At 36.1% G+C, this 17,497-nt stretch overlaps 2 protein-coding genes across 10 annotated transcripts; both read right to left on the bottom strand.

Annotated features, from left to right (window-relative positions):
- Window positions 1-1,920: 1,920 nt before the first annotated feature.
- Window positions 1,921-7,535, bottom strand: LOC102602011 (atrophin-1-like). Its single transcript, XM_015302956.1, has 7 exons — window positions 6,573-7,535; window positions 5,417-5,652; window positions 5,187-5,324; window positions 4,312-5,080; window positions 3,799-4,059; window positions 2,975-3,681; window positions 1,921-2,227 (listed from the first exon to the last, which is right to left on the bottom strand). The coding sequence occupies exons 1-7, from the start codon at window positions 7,084-7,086 to the stop codon at window positions 2,084-2,086; spliced, it is 2,769 nt and encodes a 922-aa protein (XP_015158442.1). The 5' UTR covers window positions 7,087-7,535; the 3' UTR covers window positions 1,921-2,083.
- Window positions 7,536-11,830: 4,295 nt separating this feature from the next.
- LOC102587991 (N-(5'-phosphoribosyl)anthranilate isomerase 1, chloroplastic-like) lies at window positions 11,831-16,831 on the bottom strand. 9 transcript variants are annotated; one of them, XM_006362340.2, is made up of 6 exons: window positions 16,504-16,831; window positions 14,260-14,337; window positions 13,722-13,778; window positions 12,769-13,139; window positions 12,526-12,689; window positions 11,831-12,263 (listed from the first exon to the last, which is right to left on the bottom strand). In XM_006362340.2, the coding sequence occupies exons 2-6, from the start codon at window positions 14,270-14,272 to the stop codon at window positions 12,038-12,040; spliced, it is 831 nt and encodes a 276-aa protein (XP_006362402.1). In that variant the 5' UTR covers window positions 14,273-14,337; window positions 16,504-16,831; the 3' UTR covers window positions 11,831-12,037. The 9 variants fall into 9 exon arrangements, with proteins under 9 accessions (XP_006362402.1, XP_006362403.1, XP_006362401.1 ...); XM_006362341.2 differs by having other exon boundaries at window positions 14,260-14,340; XM_006362339.2 differs by lacking the exon at window positions 14,260-14,337 and adding an exon at window positions 14,637-14,766.
- Window positions 16,832-17,497: the final 666 nt, after the last annotated feature.

Raw genomic sequence — 17,497 nt, forward strand, 5'->3', positions numbered from 1 at the left:
TTTTTATTATAAAAAAAATAATGACGTGGCTGAATTATAATTGGCCACGTGTAAAAAATGGTTTTGTAAAACCACCGTTAAAAAATAATGGCATGAATGAACCTTTTCTTAAACGGTAATGGCATAGATGAGCCAAACTTTTAACGGATGGCATAAATGAGCCTTTTCTGAAAGTTCGATGGCATATTTGAGCCTTTTCCCTACTTACTATTATTGAAGATTACTTCAATTTTCCTTGCACACAAATCACAATCTCGACAAATTAAAATCTCTATTTGGTAGTTCATATAGTTCTCTTTATCCATTCTATAAAATATGAAATAAAATACGGAGTATTCTATAACGTATGTGTTTGGCATAAATGTACATATTTATATTAGCTACCAAGGTTTTTTTGTTGGTTTAATTATTATGATTGCCTAAATAGTGAATTTTGATGTCTAGGAGATAATTTGTGTAAGATAAATAAGAAAAAATTGACATGAATTATGCCACTAAGGTAAAGAAAGGAGAGAAGCGATATCAAGAAAAAAAATGTGAATTTTTTTATATTTTCGATGGATATATAAAAGCAAAATAAAAATTATTTAACCTTTAGTTTATCCAAAAGTGATCTCTTTTTAGGCCTTTAGTATCTAATAATTAAGCAACACTATGCAACCAGAATTAGAATATTGTAATGTGAAATCTAATCGCGATGAATGATTGAGTTGTAGGTGTACTATACTAAAATGGCAATTTCAAGATTAAATTTATATATATATATATATATATATTTATTAAAGATATAACTAACCTTTAGATGTATATATATTTCAAACTTAGTTGGAATAAATGATTCTAAACAATAATATTCTAAATTTTGTGAAAAAAGAGTAAATATATTGTTTGCTGACATATTAATATAATTTTACAAGCTAATAACATCTTCATATCTTATGCTGGTCTCTGCAAGGCAATTGGGCTAAGCTGGCAAAATTAAATTTAGTGTTACATTTGATTAGCTTGGTAGTATTGTTAATTTAGTGTACATTTGATCAGTTTGCTAATATTGTATCACATTGTATAACTAATTTTGCTATACAATCAGACCACTCTATAATAGTCATATTTTCTATGGAATCATGATTCATGTTACGTTATATTATATATCTTTATAACAACATTAAGTTAAAGCAATCAAACAATATTGGAACAAAATGACGTTGTTATAGAGAGGTTTCATTGTATCTCCCATTTGTAATAGATTATGCAAAGTAAATTACGTGAGATACCATATTTTCTAATATAAGTCCTTTTAAAATAAAACTAGACACACCAAAAATTGAAAAAAGTTGTACTCTCAGAGTATGTCACAGCATAAGAATCTGCATACATGTATTATAAGTTACAACCTTTTTAGTGAAAAATATATTAGATATGTATATAAAGAATTTTTTTCCCCCTTCCCATATAGTCATAATGTCATATCAACAAGTAACAAGCAGCCTTTTCTGTTCCTTCAATCTGAATTTGAAGGAACTCCAGAGTTTGGCAATCATAATGCAAGTTTATTATTCTTCAGAACTATTTTCAAGAATGTACACAACATAAAACTCAATAGACTTAGTCTTCTTCTTATACTCATGCCAAATGATGATGGATTTGAAGATCGTGCTACTAGGTAGCCATCAAATATACTGAAAATAATATGTACATACATCATGCAATCTAATCACTCGATGTTTACTTTACCCGAAGCCAGAAGCAATTAACATTCACCTCTATAAATTTTTGTATCCTCCTCCACAGACACCATTTTCTTTCAAGTACATAAAAAGAAAATGGTTAAAAGACATCCAAGACCACCTTCACCAGAAGGTATAGTGCAGCTGCAAACGAAACAGGTCGAATTTTCAGGCTACATAACTCTCTTTCTAGTTCTGTATTTCAAGAAATTCATATTTTTGCTCAAGCAAGATTCATTGAGGAATTGTACTTGTAGTTTCAGCTAAACAGTTTTATTCATCAAAATTCTTGGTGTTAGAACCAGATTTACATTTATTTATCAACATTTCGAATGCCATGATAACAATTATTTAACTCAGAACATTGGTGCAACATGCTTCCTCTTCCATTTCAGAGTTTGGCCCATCTCCTCTGTTTCTTTAGTGCTTGTACTCCATGGTAACTTGTATTGGGCCATTCTTCTCTTCTTTGCTGCCACTCCCACAGTATCATCAAATCTCTGCAATAAGGAAAAGAAGTATGAAAGAAAATAATATAAAGATATCCAACAGAATTTATTTTATTCTTAACCTTGTGTGTTGATTAAATTCTCAACTTTTTGAGACAAGCAAAATATCAAGAGTGATCTACCCTATGAGTTCCCTGGCACTTAACTCCCTTGGCATCGTAGCTTTCTCTCTAGTAAATGCTCCCTTTGGAAACTCAGAAATAGGTAAGTCAGTGAAGACTACGAGATCAAAGAAGATATTTGCATCCTCTTGGTGTATTGAAGATTGAAGGGCTCTCGTTAGGAGATTTTGGTCATGAACAGATACAAACAGGCTGAGAGGGGAATAGCAGATGCTCTAGCAAGATTTTGGATACAGATGATGTTTAGGACTTACAATTTCCAGGTATTTAGGCCTTAGCTTCCCAAATAGGGGAAAAACAGGTCCTAATTCCAATATCATATTCGTCCCAAATATTTTCTCACTCCAAAGTACCACTATTACTCTCTTGCTTAGATGGTGCAAATTCGAGTCCTAAATGTTAATAAGGATTTGCATAAAGTCACTTCAGAATATTAGGGTATAAGAGATGACTAACTTTTACCAAGGTTTGAAAGAGAAGAAAAATAAGAAGAAAGAGGTGGAATGATCAAAAGCCAATAGGATTATAAGAATTTTCTTTCTAATGACTCCAACAAAAGGAATAAATTTGCTTATTATAGTTTGGATGTTACAAAGCGTCTGATAAGTAGTAGTACCTTGAGGCAGACCCCTTCATAAACATCACAAATGGGATATTCAGTTGGGCAGCAGTAGTCTGATCCATGACAGCAAACACCATTCTCATAAGGACAACACTTGTGACGGAGGCATATGCCAAAGAAATACAAGTCACAACAACATGTTTGATATTCAGGACAATAATACCAGCCTCCACATTCACTTGGTTTTGGATAAGGTGGTGGAGGGGGCGGAGGGGATGGCGGAGGAGGTGGTGGAGGGGATGGTGGAGGAGGTGGTGGGGAGGGTGAAGGGGCTGGTGGAAATGGTGGAGGGGGTGAAGGGGATGGCGGAGGAGGTGGAGGGGGCGAAGGGGGTGGTGGAGATGGTGGAGGGGGTGGTGGGGAGGGCGAAGGGGGTGGTGGAGATGGTGGAGGGGGTGGAGGGGATGGCGGAGGAGGTGGAGGGGGCGAAGGGGATGGTGGAGGAGGGCATGGTGGAGGAGGTGGTGGAGGGGATGGTGGAGGAGGTGGTGGGGAGGGTGAAGGGGCTGGTGGAAATGGTGGAGGAGGGCATGGTGGAGGAGGTGGTGGGGAGGGTGAAGGGGCTGGTGGAAATGGTGGAGGAGGGCATGGTGGAGGAGGTGGTGGAGGGGATGGTGGAGGAGGTGGTGGGGAGGGTGAAGGGGCTGGTGGAAATGGTGGAGGAGGGCATGGTGGAGGAGGTGGTGGGGAGGGTGAAGGGGCTGGTGGAAATGGTGGAGGGGGTGAAGGGGATGGCGGAGGAGGTGGAGGGGGCGAAGGGGATGGTGGAGGAGGGCATGGTGGAGGAGGTGGTGGAGGGGATGGTGGAGGAGGTGGTGGAGGGGATGGTGGAGGAGGTGGTGGGGAGGGCGAAGGGGGTGGTGGAGATGGTGGAGGGGGTGGTGGGGAGGGCGAAGGGGGTGGTGGAGATGGTGGAGGGGGTGGAGGGGATGGCGGAGGAGGTGGAGGGGGCGAAGGGGGTGGTGGAGATGGTGGAGGGGGTGGTGGGGAGGGCGAAGGGGGTGGTGGAGATGGTGGAGGGGGTGGAGGGGATGGCGGAGGAGGTGGAGGGGGCGAAGGGGATGGTGGAGGAGGGCATGGTGGAGGAGGTGGTGGGGAGGGCGAAGGGGGTGGTGGAGATGGTGGAGGGGGTGGAGGGGATGGCGGAGGAGGTGGTGGAGGGGATGGTGGAGGAGGTGGTGGAGGGGATGGTGGAGGAGGTGGTGGAGGGGATGGTGGAGGAGGTGGTGGGGAGGGCGAAGGGGGTGGTGGAGATGGTGGAGGGGGTGGTGGGGAGGGCGAAGGGGGTGGTGGAGATGGTGGAGGGGGTGGAGGGGATGGCGGAGGAGGTGGTGGAGGGGGCAGAGGGGAAGGTGAAGGAGGTGGTGGAGGGAATGGTGAAGGAGGTGGTGGAACAACTGGAGACGGATAAGGTAAGGGTGGAGGAGGGGATGGTGGATGAGGTGGTGGAACGGTTGGAGATGGATAAGGATATGGTGCAAAAGGTGGTTGAGGGGATGGGGGCGGAGGTGGTGGAGGGAATAGTGGAACGTCTGGAGATGGCGGAGGGGATGGTGGAGGAGGTGGTGGAACGATCGGAGACGGATAAGGAAATGGTGCAGAAGGCGGTGGAGGGGGTGGAGGGGATGGTGGAGTAGGTGGTGGAATGGCTGGAGACGGATAAGGAGATGGCTCGGAAGGTGGTGGAGGGGGCGGAGACGGAGATGGTGCAGAAGGTGGTGGAGGGGGAGAAGTAGATGGAGGAGGTGCAGAAGGTGGTGGAGGGGGAGAAGGGGATGGAGGAGGTGGTGGAATGGCTGAAGATGGGGGAGTGGGCAGAGGGAATGGTGGAGGAGGTGGTTGAACGGCCGGAGATGGATAAGGAGATAATACAAAAGATAATTCCTTCGTCGGATAAGAAGCCAATGAATTAATGGCACAAACACCATATGGCAAATCACCGTTTCTTCTTATATATCCATACCCCTCCACTCCCCATGATGTACCCCATGAATTCTTGATTATCCAGTAGTCATTGTCTCCTTCGGAACCATAACCTACTATTAGTACTCCGTGGCTCAAATCATCTGGACTACTAGAGCAACTTCCATCATAGATTCCCTGCATGTTTCCATAATACAATAGAACAAAGTGCACGTCATTTTGGGATTCTTGAGAGAAGAAAGGGCAAAGAAATGTGTGAAAAAGGAGTAAAAGATAAGAGTACCCCTCTATACAGCTGAAAATCAGCACTTGTTCCATCGATGCCAACACTGACAGGTTGGTGAGCAACAGCACAAAGAAGGGCAGTTTCCTCCTGTGGAACATCTCGGTAACCATCAATTGTTACAACCTTGTGGTTCACCTGTTGAGGAACACTGATCAAAGATTTTCTTTTAAAGAAGGATATTATTTTGAAAATGAACAGAAGATTTGATATGAAATTGATCTGTATGCCTTGGTAATCTTGCATGCGCCTTGAGAGGCCGTGTATGGGTAATCAATTTCTGAAGCAATGCCGCCATTATTGATCACCCACTCAAAAGCAGGGTCCATATATCCACCACAACAGCCGGTATTGGTTGAATTATCACAATTGACAAGTTCTTGGACAGAAAGGCTAATAAGTTCACCAGTAATTATTGCATTTATTCCCTCCACGGCTCCACAAGCTGAAAATGCCCAGCAAGCTCCTGCAAATGTTTAGTAGAAATCAAGGTAATTACTCCACTAACATAGATTTAAAGACCATGGATCATCTGGATTGCTCCTTATTTGTCACGAAGTCGCAAAGCAGGAAACACCCATACTATTCCATTTAGACTGTAAATTAGCTCAATTAGCAGATTGCCTATTCTGCCTTTGACACTACTTGTGTCAAGGAACATAATGCATAGAAGCTGCCCAGATATAAAACAAGTACCTAATGTAAGTCAGTCTAACTTCGATGTGGCCTCCAGCGCTATTTATAAACCACCACAAAGTACAGGTATACGAACCTCTCAAAAAACCAGGATATATACATGAAGAAATATTTCTCTAAAACAAAGCAGAAAAAAATTATTTTTGTTGGATCCTGAGCAAGATTGTAGTCAAGCTTGACGCTTAAAAGAAGGTATTCATATCTTCATTTTCCCATTCTGTGTTACATAAGTGAAGAGAAGGAAGATCCAATAGCACATCTTCCGGGTGGAACCTAGTTATCAGTGCTAGTTTTTAAATTCCATCATTGGCAAATCAAATTAAAGAAACAACTGCACCCTTGTGCGCTATAATATGAGAGAAACAGAATTATCCGCTGAATTACCCTTTTTATTCCTGTCAATTGAATTTTCAAATCGTTCAACTTCCTTTTTTACTATCCAACGATCTACTGAATAGAAGCACCATTTATTTCTCAGTACTATGCTGTAAACTTCACAGCCACCTCATGAATTCAATAAGCAACAAGGTAATACGTAAGAGACTTAAAGAGAAAAGTGAAGCAGAAACTCTATTCCCAACCCTTACCATTCAAGTGTTCAGGTCAACTGACTGGCAGACAGAAAAAACAGCATCTAGCTATTGGTAACGTGATCAATTGAAAAGGATAAAAGAGCACAAGTGAGCTTACCACATTGTTCTTGGTTCTTGACCTCGGTGACAGCCCCGTGTTTCCTCCAATCCCTCGAAGGAGGAGCATCGCAAGAAATTGAAGTTGATTTTTCTTCCACATTCTTCATCTGAATAATCTTTCTCTTGTTAAAGGGTATCTTTATCTTTGAACCATGAACTTCCCTGAACTCTTCATTGCTCATATCAGCAAAATTGGTCAGACCAACGAAATGTTCTGAAGCTGACTTCCTTTCTGAGTTCTTTTCCACTATATACTTCACATTCCATCTAAACTTCTCCAACCTCATTTCTTCCTCTTTCTCATCCTTGTAAACTTTCCCATGCTTCTGTTTCCATTCTTGGAAAAGTTGGAAAACACTTTCATCTGATATGAAATCATTTGATCTGTCTAATATTGAGAAATCACTAGAAATACTATAAACTTGAGATGATAAAGCAGCTAAGATCAGAAAAAGAAAAAAGAGAAGATAGGTTCCTTTTACATTTTTCATTTTTTCATTAACCTCAACCATGAAATGATTTTGAGGCACTTCAATTTATATACATACTAGTACTACTTTTTTGGACAAGGCGCCTTTTAATGAGATTCCCAATCAGTCAATGCCATGATATGATAGGAAGAATTGTGGGAACAGTTAGCTGTTGTTCAGATTTCAGAAATGAGAATAATAGAATTGTTTAAGAAAGAAGAGGACAGTAGCTGGTAGGTGAGGATATTTTAAATTAAAAGCATTTTCTGGTTATTATATATCAATGAACTGAGCTACTCACAGTAAATTCAAATATTTATTGCTTGTCCCCATATACAGCTGGTGACTAAAATAAGTTAAGCATATTTGGAAGCTTAGATGATAACTTTTTCCATGTAATGACTCTATTTCATTGATGTGATGCTCAACTATTTGAAAGAACTCTAATTTATTTGAAGCTTAAGAAGTTCTATGCACTAACTACGCAATACAATTCACTTAAAGGTAAACTTTTTAAATTAAATTACAGTGATAGTATGGAAATTATTTACACTGATATTGTATATAACTTAAAACTACTTGTAAATTGTACTGGTGCATGTGTTGGTAGGTAAGGGATCAATGAGTAGAGTAGATTAAGTTAAGAGATACTCCTATTGTCCATGTAAAGCATGTGTTCCTAAGAAAATTGAAAAAAGAAAAACAAAAGCATGTGCTTCTGCTGCTAGCTATAGATAGATCTTGGGCAATTATAGAACAAGTTGAGACAACAGCACAGTAAGAAAGAACAAAATATCATAGCTCACCAAACTAAGTGGAGATAAATGTATGTCTTTTTCAATTGATTACACGTTTTTATGTTCATTGATTTTTGGTATCTTTTCCTTTTTGAGAAGGGACATGGAAGGTGGAACCTAGTGAAGATTTTTTGAAGACAGCATACAACGTACATTGATATATCGATTTTCAAGGCCTACCAACTCCAATCAAATTGAGCTGGTGTATGACGGTAAAACTTCTTAAATGAACTTATTTTATTTTTTCACTTTTTTAGTAACAATTTATTCGTGTTAGACCAATAAATTTAAAAATTATTTTGATCAGCCATTAAAATATACTACTAGTTTGATTTTTTTAATCGAAAAAGCTACTTTTTCAAACTCAGATAGCTTTTGCTACCCAAAAGTAGTTCCTTTGTTTACAAAAAATTGGTCAAACAACTCTTCTTTTTTTTAAAAAAGAAAAAACACTTTTAGAGAAAAATAAGCTTGGGCAAACCGGGACCAAACGAGGGAGGCGATCCCCAAATCGGCTCAGTTCGTCGGACTTTTAACTAATCGAAGAAATGGCAAAATTGCAGCAGTAGACATAAAAAACAGTAAAACTATACTCACAAAGAAATTTTATATTTCGTCCAACTTCGCTGTCGATTTGAACAACGTCAATTGCGATGATTATTGGTAACAATCGGAATAGTACTTATCAAATTGAAACCAGAGAAGCTGGTTGTGATGAGTTACTGTTGGTGGCAGTGCTACTGCTCGGATTATCATTTTCGCAAATCGCAGGCGCAAAGCTGAATTTGTCGCATCCACTGTAATTTGCATATGTAGTTTCTCCTACTCATCTCTTCATTTTATTTTATTTTTTGACCAATAGGTCCAATTTTTAGTAACATGTTTAAGGTTATAAAATTAATTTTTTTTTAGTAAATTTTTATTTTTATTTTATTTTCTTAATCAAATTTTGTATTAAAGGTAAATTAAAACGTTTTATAAAATTTAAGTTTCATTTTTTGAGAAAAAGGTCAATAATATTTTTAAATGATTCCTAATAGGTTAATTTAACCCTTCATTACTTTTTAGGATAAACACTATCTCCAAACTCAAAAGTATGTTTCTTAAAATGGGTCAACTTTACCTTTAAATTATTTGAAAGCTCTTTTCTCCAACTTTTAATCAAAATCAAGGGAAAAGGGGTCATACATAATTATATGTATTTCATTGTAGAAAAAATAAATCTTGCATAGTTTAATAGCAAATACAATAATTTATAGTATGCACTTGACAAATTGAATTGTTTTAAAATAACAATAAAAAGAAGTTGAAAAGGTTCAATACACCATTAAACAATTTTAAAAGTTCAAATATATTCTTGAATAATTTTTTAAAAAAGTCTAATATATCTCTGCGTGGCTTCCACCATAAGTGTAAGGGCAATATTTTAAAACTTTGAATTATTCATGAGTATACCTAAGATAACAAAATAATATTAAGAATATAGTAACAACACAAAGAATACACTTAAACAAATGCATGACTTAAAAATAACTCTGTCTAATAAGAATGGACTGAACTCAAAAGTAATGATAAGTAATTGGCTATAATAAATTAAATTACTGTAGTAATATTAAAATTCTTTACAATATCATTATATATAGCATAAATACTTGTAAATTGTAATGGTTCATGTGTTAGTTGGTAAGAGGTTCGACCTGAGATCTGAATCAATGAATCGATTAAATTAATTTAAAAGATAATATGCATAATTATATAAGTTTATTTTTCATTTTCTCATACAATCATTGATATTCATTTTGAAATCTAACTAATTTCAATTCATATTGAGAAATCTTATTTTGAGGTAAAATATTAACTTATAGAGTTGAAATTTGAAGTCTTTATTTAAAAATAAAAGAAACATTTACTGTTCTATTATAACTTTTGGTAATAGGTGAATTATAAGATATTTTTCTTACTTTGAATTACATAAAATTTAATTTATGAGTTAAGAATTTTATTTTTTTAACAATCTAAACATATTAAATAATTTTTTCAAAATAAATATAATATTTATATTTAAACTAAAGTTACTTTTTTTTTTCGCATGAAATTTATTTGAATTAAGACAGAATACGCATGAATACAAATACTAATAAAGAAAAAAAAGAAGAAAATAAGGAGATAGGTGATGATTATTGATAAGGTTAGAGTGATGGGCAACAAGAGTGGCTTCACCTCTGTCAAGTTGGTGATAGAACTGCATATCCCAATGCCACATCTTAAAAGCACCACCTGCTGCAAATGCCAACACAAATGCAATTACTATTTCCTTGATAAGCATTGGACCTCCCAGCTGGATGTGTTGAATTCTTCCTCCCATTTTCCAATTCTATTAAAAGCATAGGAATGCCATCGTGCTACTCATACAAGCTAGAGGATTCACTCGCGAGGCCTGGGTTCGAATTTAACCAAAGTGTTTATTTCACTATTTTTAGAATCATATTTGAACTAAAATAATATTGGTCCACCCAAAGACTTCAAATCATGGGTTCGCCTCTGTCTCCATCCATCCAACGCCCCCACAACCCCTGTACCTTGACCACTCCATCCCTTGCCACGCCCGAGGCCCCCCTCCTATCCTTATATATAGTGTTTTACTTGATTACATATAAATAATGTTGATAACAAAATTTTTTGTTTACCTCACTGTGGAAATGCTGAAAACTAAAGTTACTGAAGTATGAATTCGATCTATTTTCATACTTAATTATTGTCGATTTCAATTGTCATAAGCTCACAGAGCCAAGGCCCACACTTTCTTTTTCTCTTTATTTTGGGTCGTTTTCAGTTTACTTTCTTATTAATTGCAATAATTATTTAACTGTCATATAATCGGTCCTAATAAAATATAGTAATCTCTCTGTTTTAAATTAATTAGTTTGATTTGACAGAAGTTTAAGAAAGAAGATGTTTGTGTAATTACGGGTTATAAATCATTTTATTAAGAATGAAATAGATATTTTAAAATTAAATTGTTATGAAAGATATAAATATGTCATTCTTTTTTAGACTGACTAAAAAAGATGATGGGATATGCTGGTTGAAAACTAACGGACACAAATGTAATTTTCAACGTAAAGAAATGCAAGGATGGAATAGTTGAGCACTACTTCTACTATCATCATCATGTGACCTCCCACTTGATATTTTATTCTCAACTACCAAATCAATTACTTGGTTAATCACTAAGCTGATATTAATAAAATCCTGATGATTTTAACGATTCTTTAAAAATCGTTAACATGAACACGTGGAAGTGATAACACGTATTCAAGTATCAAATGAGACAAAAGGTTATCATATCGTTAAAAGATATAATGAGATGAATGAAATCATGGCTCTTAACAAAAAAATTAAGGATACTATTATTTTATTTGTATTAAATTTTTTTAAATTATTTAACTTGTTTCTAAGTTTGATGAACATCAAAGATGTGATTGTCAAGTTTGACCTCTCAGACGTTTCATGCAGCTCATATTCGTCATTCCAAATTAAAAGGAAAGAAGCTTAATCGAAATAAATAATACGATTCTTTTTCTTTATGATCGATTAATATAAATTTCAATCGCTTCAAATTAAATCACTTTCTACTCGACGATAACCCTAAATTAACTAGCTATGTTCATAATAATACTGGTAAAGGAATGCATAGGTGCTTCATACTAGAAACCAATTCTAATTTCTAGCACTAGAAAGAGAGAAACAATCAACTACCTACTAACAGTCTATTATAATCCTTGACCTCCATGCTCTCCTATCTAGGATCATATCCTCAATGAGCTAAAAATCTATTATGTTATGTCTAATCACCTCTCTCCAATTCTTCCTCAATCTACCTCTCCTCAAACTTACTACTGTCAATCTCTCGCAACTCCTCATTGGAGCATCCATGCTCCTCTTTACGTGCCAAAAATCAAGACGTGACTGTGACTTCACTAGTTATCTGACATGACAAAATACTTTGATTCCATTGCAAAACGAAAGTATGTAATGTTACTTGATTTTCAAATACAAACTTGATGCATCTCTCATGAGATACAAGTCCTGGCCTACACTAATCAGCTGAGAAATTACAAGAGGATCAGCACTAACATTGCAGTTGATTTAACAATCTGCATGCACTAGGGAATTTGCCATTATTCAGTATTTAACTAAAGGCGTAAAGATTTCACTTCATTCATGAATGATAGTATCCGGGACTCATCCTTTTGGATGCCATCCTGTCCGCATATGCCACTACTGACATCCACTCCATTGGGTTTAAGAGCAGAAAGAGCTTCACAAACATTCTCCGGGTTAATTCCTCCAGCCAAGAGCCATCCATGTTTGCTTCTAATTGATGGTAGCTTAAACTGAGCCCAATTAAACCCTTTGCCACTGCAAAAGTATGTCAGTCCTGTTAGTGGTTTGATTCCCATCTCATCAGATTCAGTGTCTCGGTCATGCTAAAGTTACAATAAACAAGTTTGTTTTGGACCGAATGAATCCAAAAAAGGAGTTTAATCATACAAACCAAATGGAGTTACATCTTTGTCAATTAGCTCCATATGGGGTGGGAATAAGCTTAGTCTAAAAGAGAGTGCATGATTACATACACAGCCATGCCAATGGCAGGTTTATACATAAGGAGGAACTGTACCTGCCACCTTTGGCACTGTCCACTAGAATCCAATCAACCAGAGAAGACTCCTCATCTGAAACAGAGTTCAAAAGGCCTCCCGCTTCATTTGCATGAAGAACATATACTAAACGCTTCTCTCCGACTAGAACTGGAAAAACATCTCGAGAACCATTTCCATGAAGCTGCTCAATTTGAATGTGTTGTGGATTTGAGTATTGAAAACAAGAAATTCATAATGGTGAAAGATAGACGGTTTCTCACCTGCACCAATTCAAGGTCTGCTGCATCTGAGGCCCTTAGTATTGTGTCAGCATTATCATCTACAAACACACCAACTGGCTGAGCTCCATATTCCCGTGCAACCTTCGAGATTTCCTTTGCAGTAGAAAGTGAAACGGAACGTTTTGAGTTAGGCCATATGATCATACCAATAAAATTGGCTCCAGCTTCTGCTGCAAGAGCAGCATCTCTAGCTGATGTAATTCCACACATTTTGACTAAAGTCCTACTTTCTCTTTGCTCTGCTTGAGCCGAGACCCGTGCTGACTGATTTAAGGTGCACATAAATCTGTTCCTGGAGGAAGTCCTCAGTCGTGCTCTATTTGTAGTGTATACTTTTACATCGAATAGACCTGTAAAAAGAAGCTTTGGCAAAAGAATGATGTATCATTTCTATCATATTGTACTTCAACTAGAACTCTGTACCACTTTTAAAAGAATATTAAGGAAAAATCATAATAAGTTACTTTCAAAACACCTATCAACTGCAAATTTGCATCTTTCCACATATTGGTAATAAGAAATAGAATATGAGAAGGTCAAAAAGGAAAACTTTCTCTGTAAGATTTAAAAAACTCGAGAAAAAATGAAATAGTGGAAAACGCAAGCAATCAAAAACCAAAGCTTAACTCGAGAATAAATATTTAGGTGTAAGCTTCCTATCCCAGTCCTGGTTCGCTTCTCTCTTTTGCTTGTGTGAAAAACGTTAAAAAGGACAAACAGAATAAGTAATAGTTGTGGTGATTTCTCCTTGGTCTTCACATCACATGCTTTCTTAAGAGAATTCAAGGTCCTACAATTTCCTACTTATTGTCTTCTGAAATTACAGATTATTTCTAACAAAGGTTTACTCTCTTTTTTCTTTTTCTATTTCCGTTTAGGGTGGGGGTGCTATAAGTGCAAAGAATGCCCATATAATCCAAACTTCCACTTACCTTGATTTCTGGGAATGCCTATTACTCTTAGTTGAAGCTGAGCTCCCATGTTGAACACTGAAAAACACAGAACTATGGCTAAGCAAAATAAATAGCAATGTTATGAGCTCTTATGCCACTCAGACAAATTATTAAATAAGGACCTCAGAAATTGACAGAAGTAGATTTTTGAGAACATTAAACAAATTTTATCTGCTAAATAATAGCTCTTAGGAAAAGTAAATATCATAATGACACGTCCACGGGGCTTACACTTGCTTCTTTGTTTATATAAAAATAGGAAGAGCTTTCAGAGTGATGGATGATATGCACTTTGATAGAGATCCAACGCTCTTTTGCACACTGCACTGAGGAACACCCCACATCTCTTAAAATCTAAAATCTATTATTGGTATCAGGATGAGACGACACTTGTATAATTTGACAGTTAGAAGTTGTCTATTGCTTCTCATACACTGACACACTCCTGGAGCTCAGCCCTATTAGAAAAAGTGTATTTTTAAAGAAGGATGAAGAGAAATATAAGGTAATGCAGAACCTGAGAGCATCATTTCTTCCGAATTCTGTTCTACCACTGTAGTGCTATGCAAGAGAGGAGAAATGCCGTGAAATAGTCCTGCTACTCATCAAATGAAGGAACTGGTCAACCAGAGGAATTGCTAACACATTCTAATAACTAGACTAGTCATCTTATACTAGTTATTCAACAAAGAAACCCAATTAACATATAAGCAACTAAAATCCAGAACACTGCAAAGCAACATAGACCATAAAAAACATGGAGATATCCAGAGCGTTTCACTACATGATTAAATTCTAGAATTAGTACAAAATAGATAGAAACAAAGGATATCTTATGTTTGCTCAGAATCTAAGGGGTCATTTGGTTTGGGCTTTGGAAGAGCTAATACCCACAGATAAAAATGATCAGCATAAGCTTATAAAACGTTCGGTCTGGATTTGAGAATAATTAAATTCCATGTACAAAACAGCATTAATTGATAGACCATTGGTTGCTCCTTTTTGTTTTCCTCACAAATAATACCTGCTTAAGTTATGCGGGAATTTACGTATTATTTTATGCCGGATAGAATGTGAAATAAGAATGTGGATATCAGAAACACAACGCTTCAGTCCCAAACAAGTTGGGCATGGATATTAGTAATGGATTAGAAATGACAAAATTAACCCTCACAAAAGTAAGAAATTTTTTAAGTTATTTAAAAAATAAAATATTTTAAATTATACATTGTATAATAATATGTAAAATATTAAACTAAACATCATAATCCCTGCATTATGCAATCCTTGCATTTCTAATCCCTAAATTACTACTCCCAAAATTACTAATCCAGGCATAACTTCAAAGAACGGTTTAAAGGAATTGAATGGAGGACTGAACATACGAGGCCAATTATAAGCCAAGATGGGTTTCCTCTCTTTGAGTAATTTATAATGCACATCAAGTGGGCAAGTTTGATCATATTTGGATGTTTGTAGAGTTCAATCCCTCTAGAAGTAAGCCTATCGACCTCGAACAGTACTGGCAGGTCATTGTACTTATGGAAGAAATGGATTCCAATTGTGGTAGGACAGGTTCATGGAGTTGTACTATTACTTGTTTTAGGAGGGATTGGTGATACTATGTAATCCAAAAGAGAAAATAGTTGTGCACAGATACTCGTCACAGCCATTGACATTGTATAGCTGAGAAATTTTTTCAAGATAACATTTTCTTCATGGAGATACTAATTGACTCTCTGAAAAAGACTGATTCTACAGATACTACTAACAAAGAGTTAATTCTGCACACTTCAAATCCAAAGGAAAAGAATTTGCAGACTTACAAGTAGATCGAAATGAATTGATGAAATGCTATTGATTGAGCTGAAGTTCCAAGAAATAGAAGAGTCAGGTATGCAATCTTTTCAGGGTTATCAATTCAGAAGATATTGTTGCATTCCTAGAATTGATTTGTCGAATTTGTTAATTTTTAAGGTTGGAAGGAAATGTCTACAAGAACTTCTGACATTCCTATGCAAAAAAATGTGCAAGCTTGACTTATAAAATGCCCATAGTATCATTAGCCAAATGCAGTGGCAGAGCCACCTTATCACTAGGGGTTCATCCGAACCCCCTTCGGCAGAAAATTATATTATTTTTACATGTTAAAATAATTTTTTAGGTATATACAATAGATGTCAAACCCCCTTCGGCTACTTCGTGTGTCTATTTCTTAAGATTTTGAACCCCTTGTTGAAAATTCTGGCTCCGCCACTGGCCAAATGTACCTAGTACAATATAGACAAGTTGTTTTGCTCAATTTGTAAATAAGATACTTGCATTTCCCTTTTGATTTCTGCCTTGCGTTTTCGACATAGATATAAACTTCAGATAACTAGATATGCCAACATTAATTGTGAACTCAAGAAGAAAAAACTATCCTTTCTAAAGCTACATGGAATCTCATCTACTTTATGAACTAAACTTCCATGGTGGCATGGTCCAACTTCTCTTCTAACAGCACACCGATAGTTCTTTGTAAAATTTATTTCCAGTTTGAGAATGAACTAAAAATACAGCATGCTTGTTGTCGCCAATGATACATCAATCGTTTACCCAAAATAATAAATTAAGCATAAAACAGTAGTTTCCAGTTTGAGAATGAACTAAAAATACAGCATGCTTCAATAATCAGATGATACATCAATCGTTTACCCAAAATAATAAATTAAGCATAAAACAGTAGGCATAAATCAGTCCAAAGTTTGAAAGAATGGACCTTTGATAGCCAATTCCAATATATTCAACTCTGCGTCGAGTCAAAGCAGGGCAACCTAAACAAAAATCTCAAACGGAGTTCAAAAATCGAGCCGGAGTTACAAACGGAAACCCGATAAAACGCGAACCACAAGGAGATGGGTTCTTTGGTTACAGAGGAATGAACCGATGGTAGTTGGACTGATTTTCACCGGTAATGGGGATGGAGATGGAGATGGAAATGGAGAACGGCGTACGGCGTACGGCGTAGCTGACTGACGGTGAGAGCCACCGTATTCAGTCCCTTCGATCTCTATATAGGCTAATTTGTGATTGGAATTATTTAAATCAAATGTTTGAATTATTTTTATAATATAAAGTTTCGATAATTAATTTTGTGATTCTCTTGTGTTCAAATTTGATTAAAAAAATAAAAAAAAATAGATTAGAACTCATGATTTTATTTTTTAATTATAAATAGATAAACTCATTTGTCTATAGGCTCTGAACACCCAAAACGAGTTTTCTCTAATCTAGAAAATATACAAGATTTTTGAATACTAGAAATATTTAACCATTCAAGTATTGACAAAATAGTTTGATTATCAATATGAGATTTTTGCAAAATATTACAAAATTAGTTTGATCTATTGAAAATATTTATTTAAGGCATTGACTTGAATTATATTCTAGCAATATATTTATATCTTCTAACATATATTTCTAAAATAATAATAACGTTATTTTTTTAAGACAATTTTTATTTCAATTCATAAAAAAATTGGAAAATAATTGAAAATATTTTTAAATTATGTGAAATTGAACAAAAATTCTTCTAATTAATATTTGATCCCAAAATGCCCTTGTAATTAATAGCTTGATCCAAAATGTTTAATATTATTTTATTTAAATGAGTCAAAAATGTCTTTTTACCTATTTTCCCTTTTAAATATATTTTACTATTACATAATCAAATTCTAATTTCTCCTTTTTTTAATGCTTTAACTAATAAATAA

Source organism: Solanum tuberosum, unplaced genomic scaffold, assembly GCF_000226075.1.
Source record: "Solanum tuberosum cultivar DM 1-3 516 R44 unplaced genomic scaffold, SolTub_3.0 scf00386, whole genome shotgun sequence".
Classification (NCBI taxonomy): Eukaryota; Viridiplantae; Streptophyta; class Magnoliopsida; order Solanales; family Solanaceae; genus Solanum; species Solanum tuberosum.

Bases quoted from the DNA above. Each gene is read 5' to 3' on its own strand.
- LOC102602011 (XM_015302956.1), bottom strand. From the start codon at position 7,086: ATGGTTGAGGTTAATGAAAAAATGAAAAATGTAAAAGGAACCTATCTT. The intron at 5,653-6,572 runs GTAAGCTCACTT...AAACATTTGCAG, and splicing joins CAAGAACCAAGAACAATGTG to GAGCTTGCTGGGCATTTTCA. The intron at 2,228-2,974 runs GTACTACTACTT...TCCTTATTGCAG, and splicing joins ATGAAGGGGTCTGCCTCAAG to AGATTTGATGATACTGTGGG.
- LOC102587991 (XM_006362339.2), bottom strand. The intron at 12,690-12,768 runs GTGAGAAACCGT...CAAATTGAGCAG, and splicing joins CAGACCTTGAATTGGTGCAG to CTTCATGGAAATGGTTCTCG. The intron at 12,264-12,525 runs GTACAGTTCCTC...ATACTTTTGCAG, and splicing joins GACAGTGCCAAAGGTGGCAG to TGGCAAAGGGTTTAATTGGG.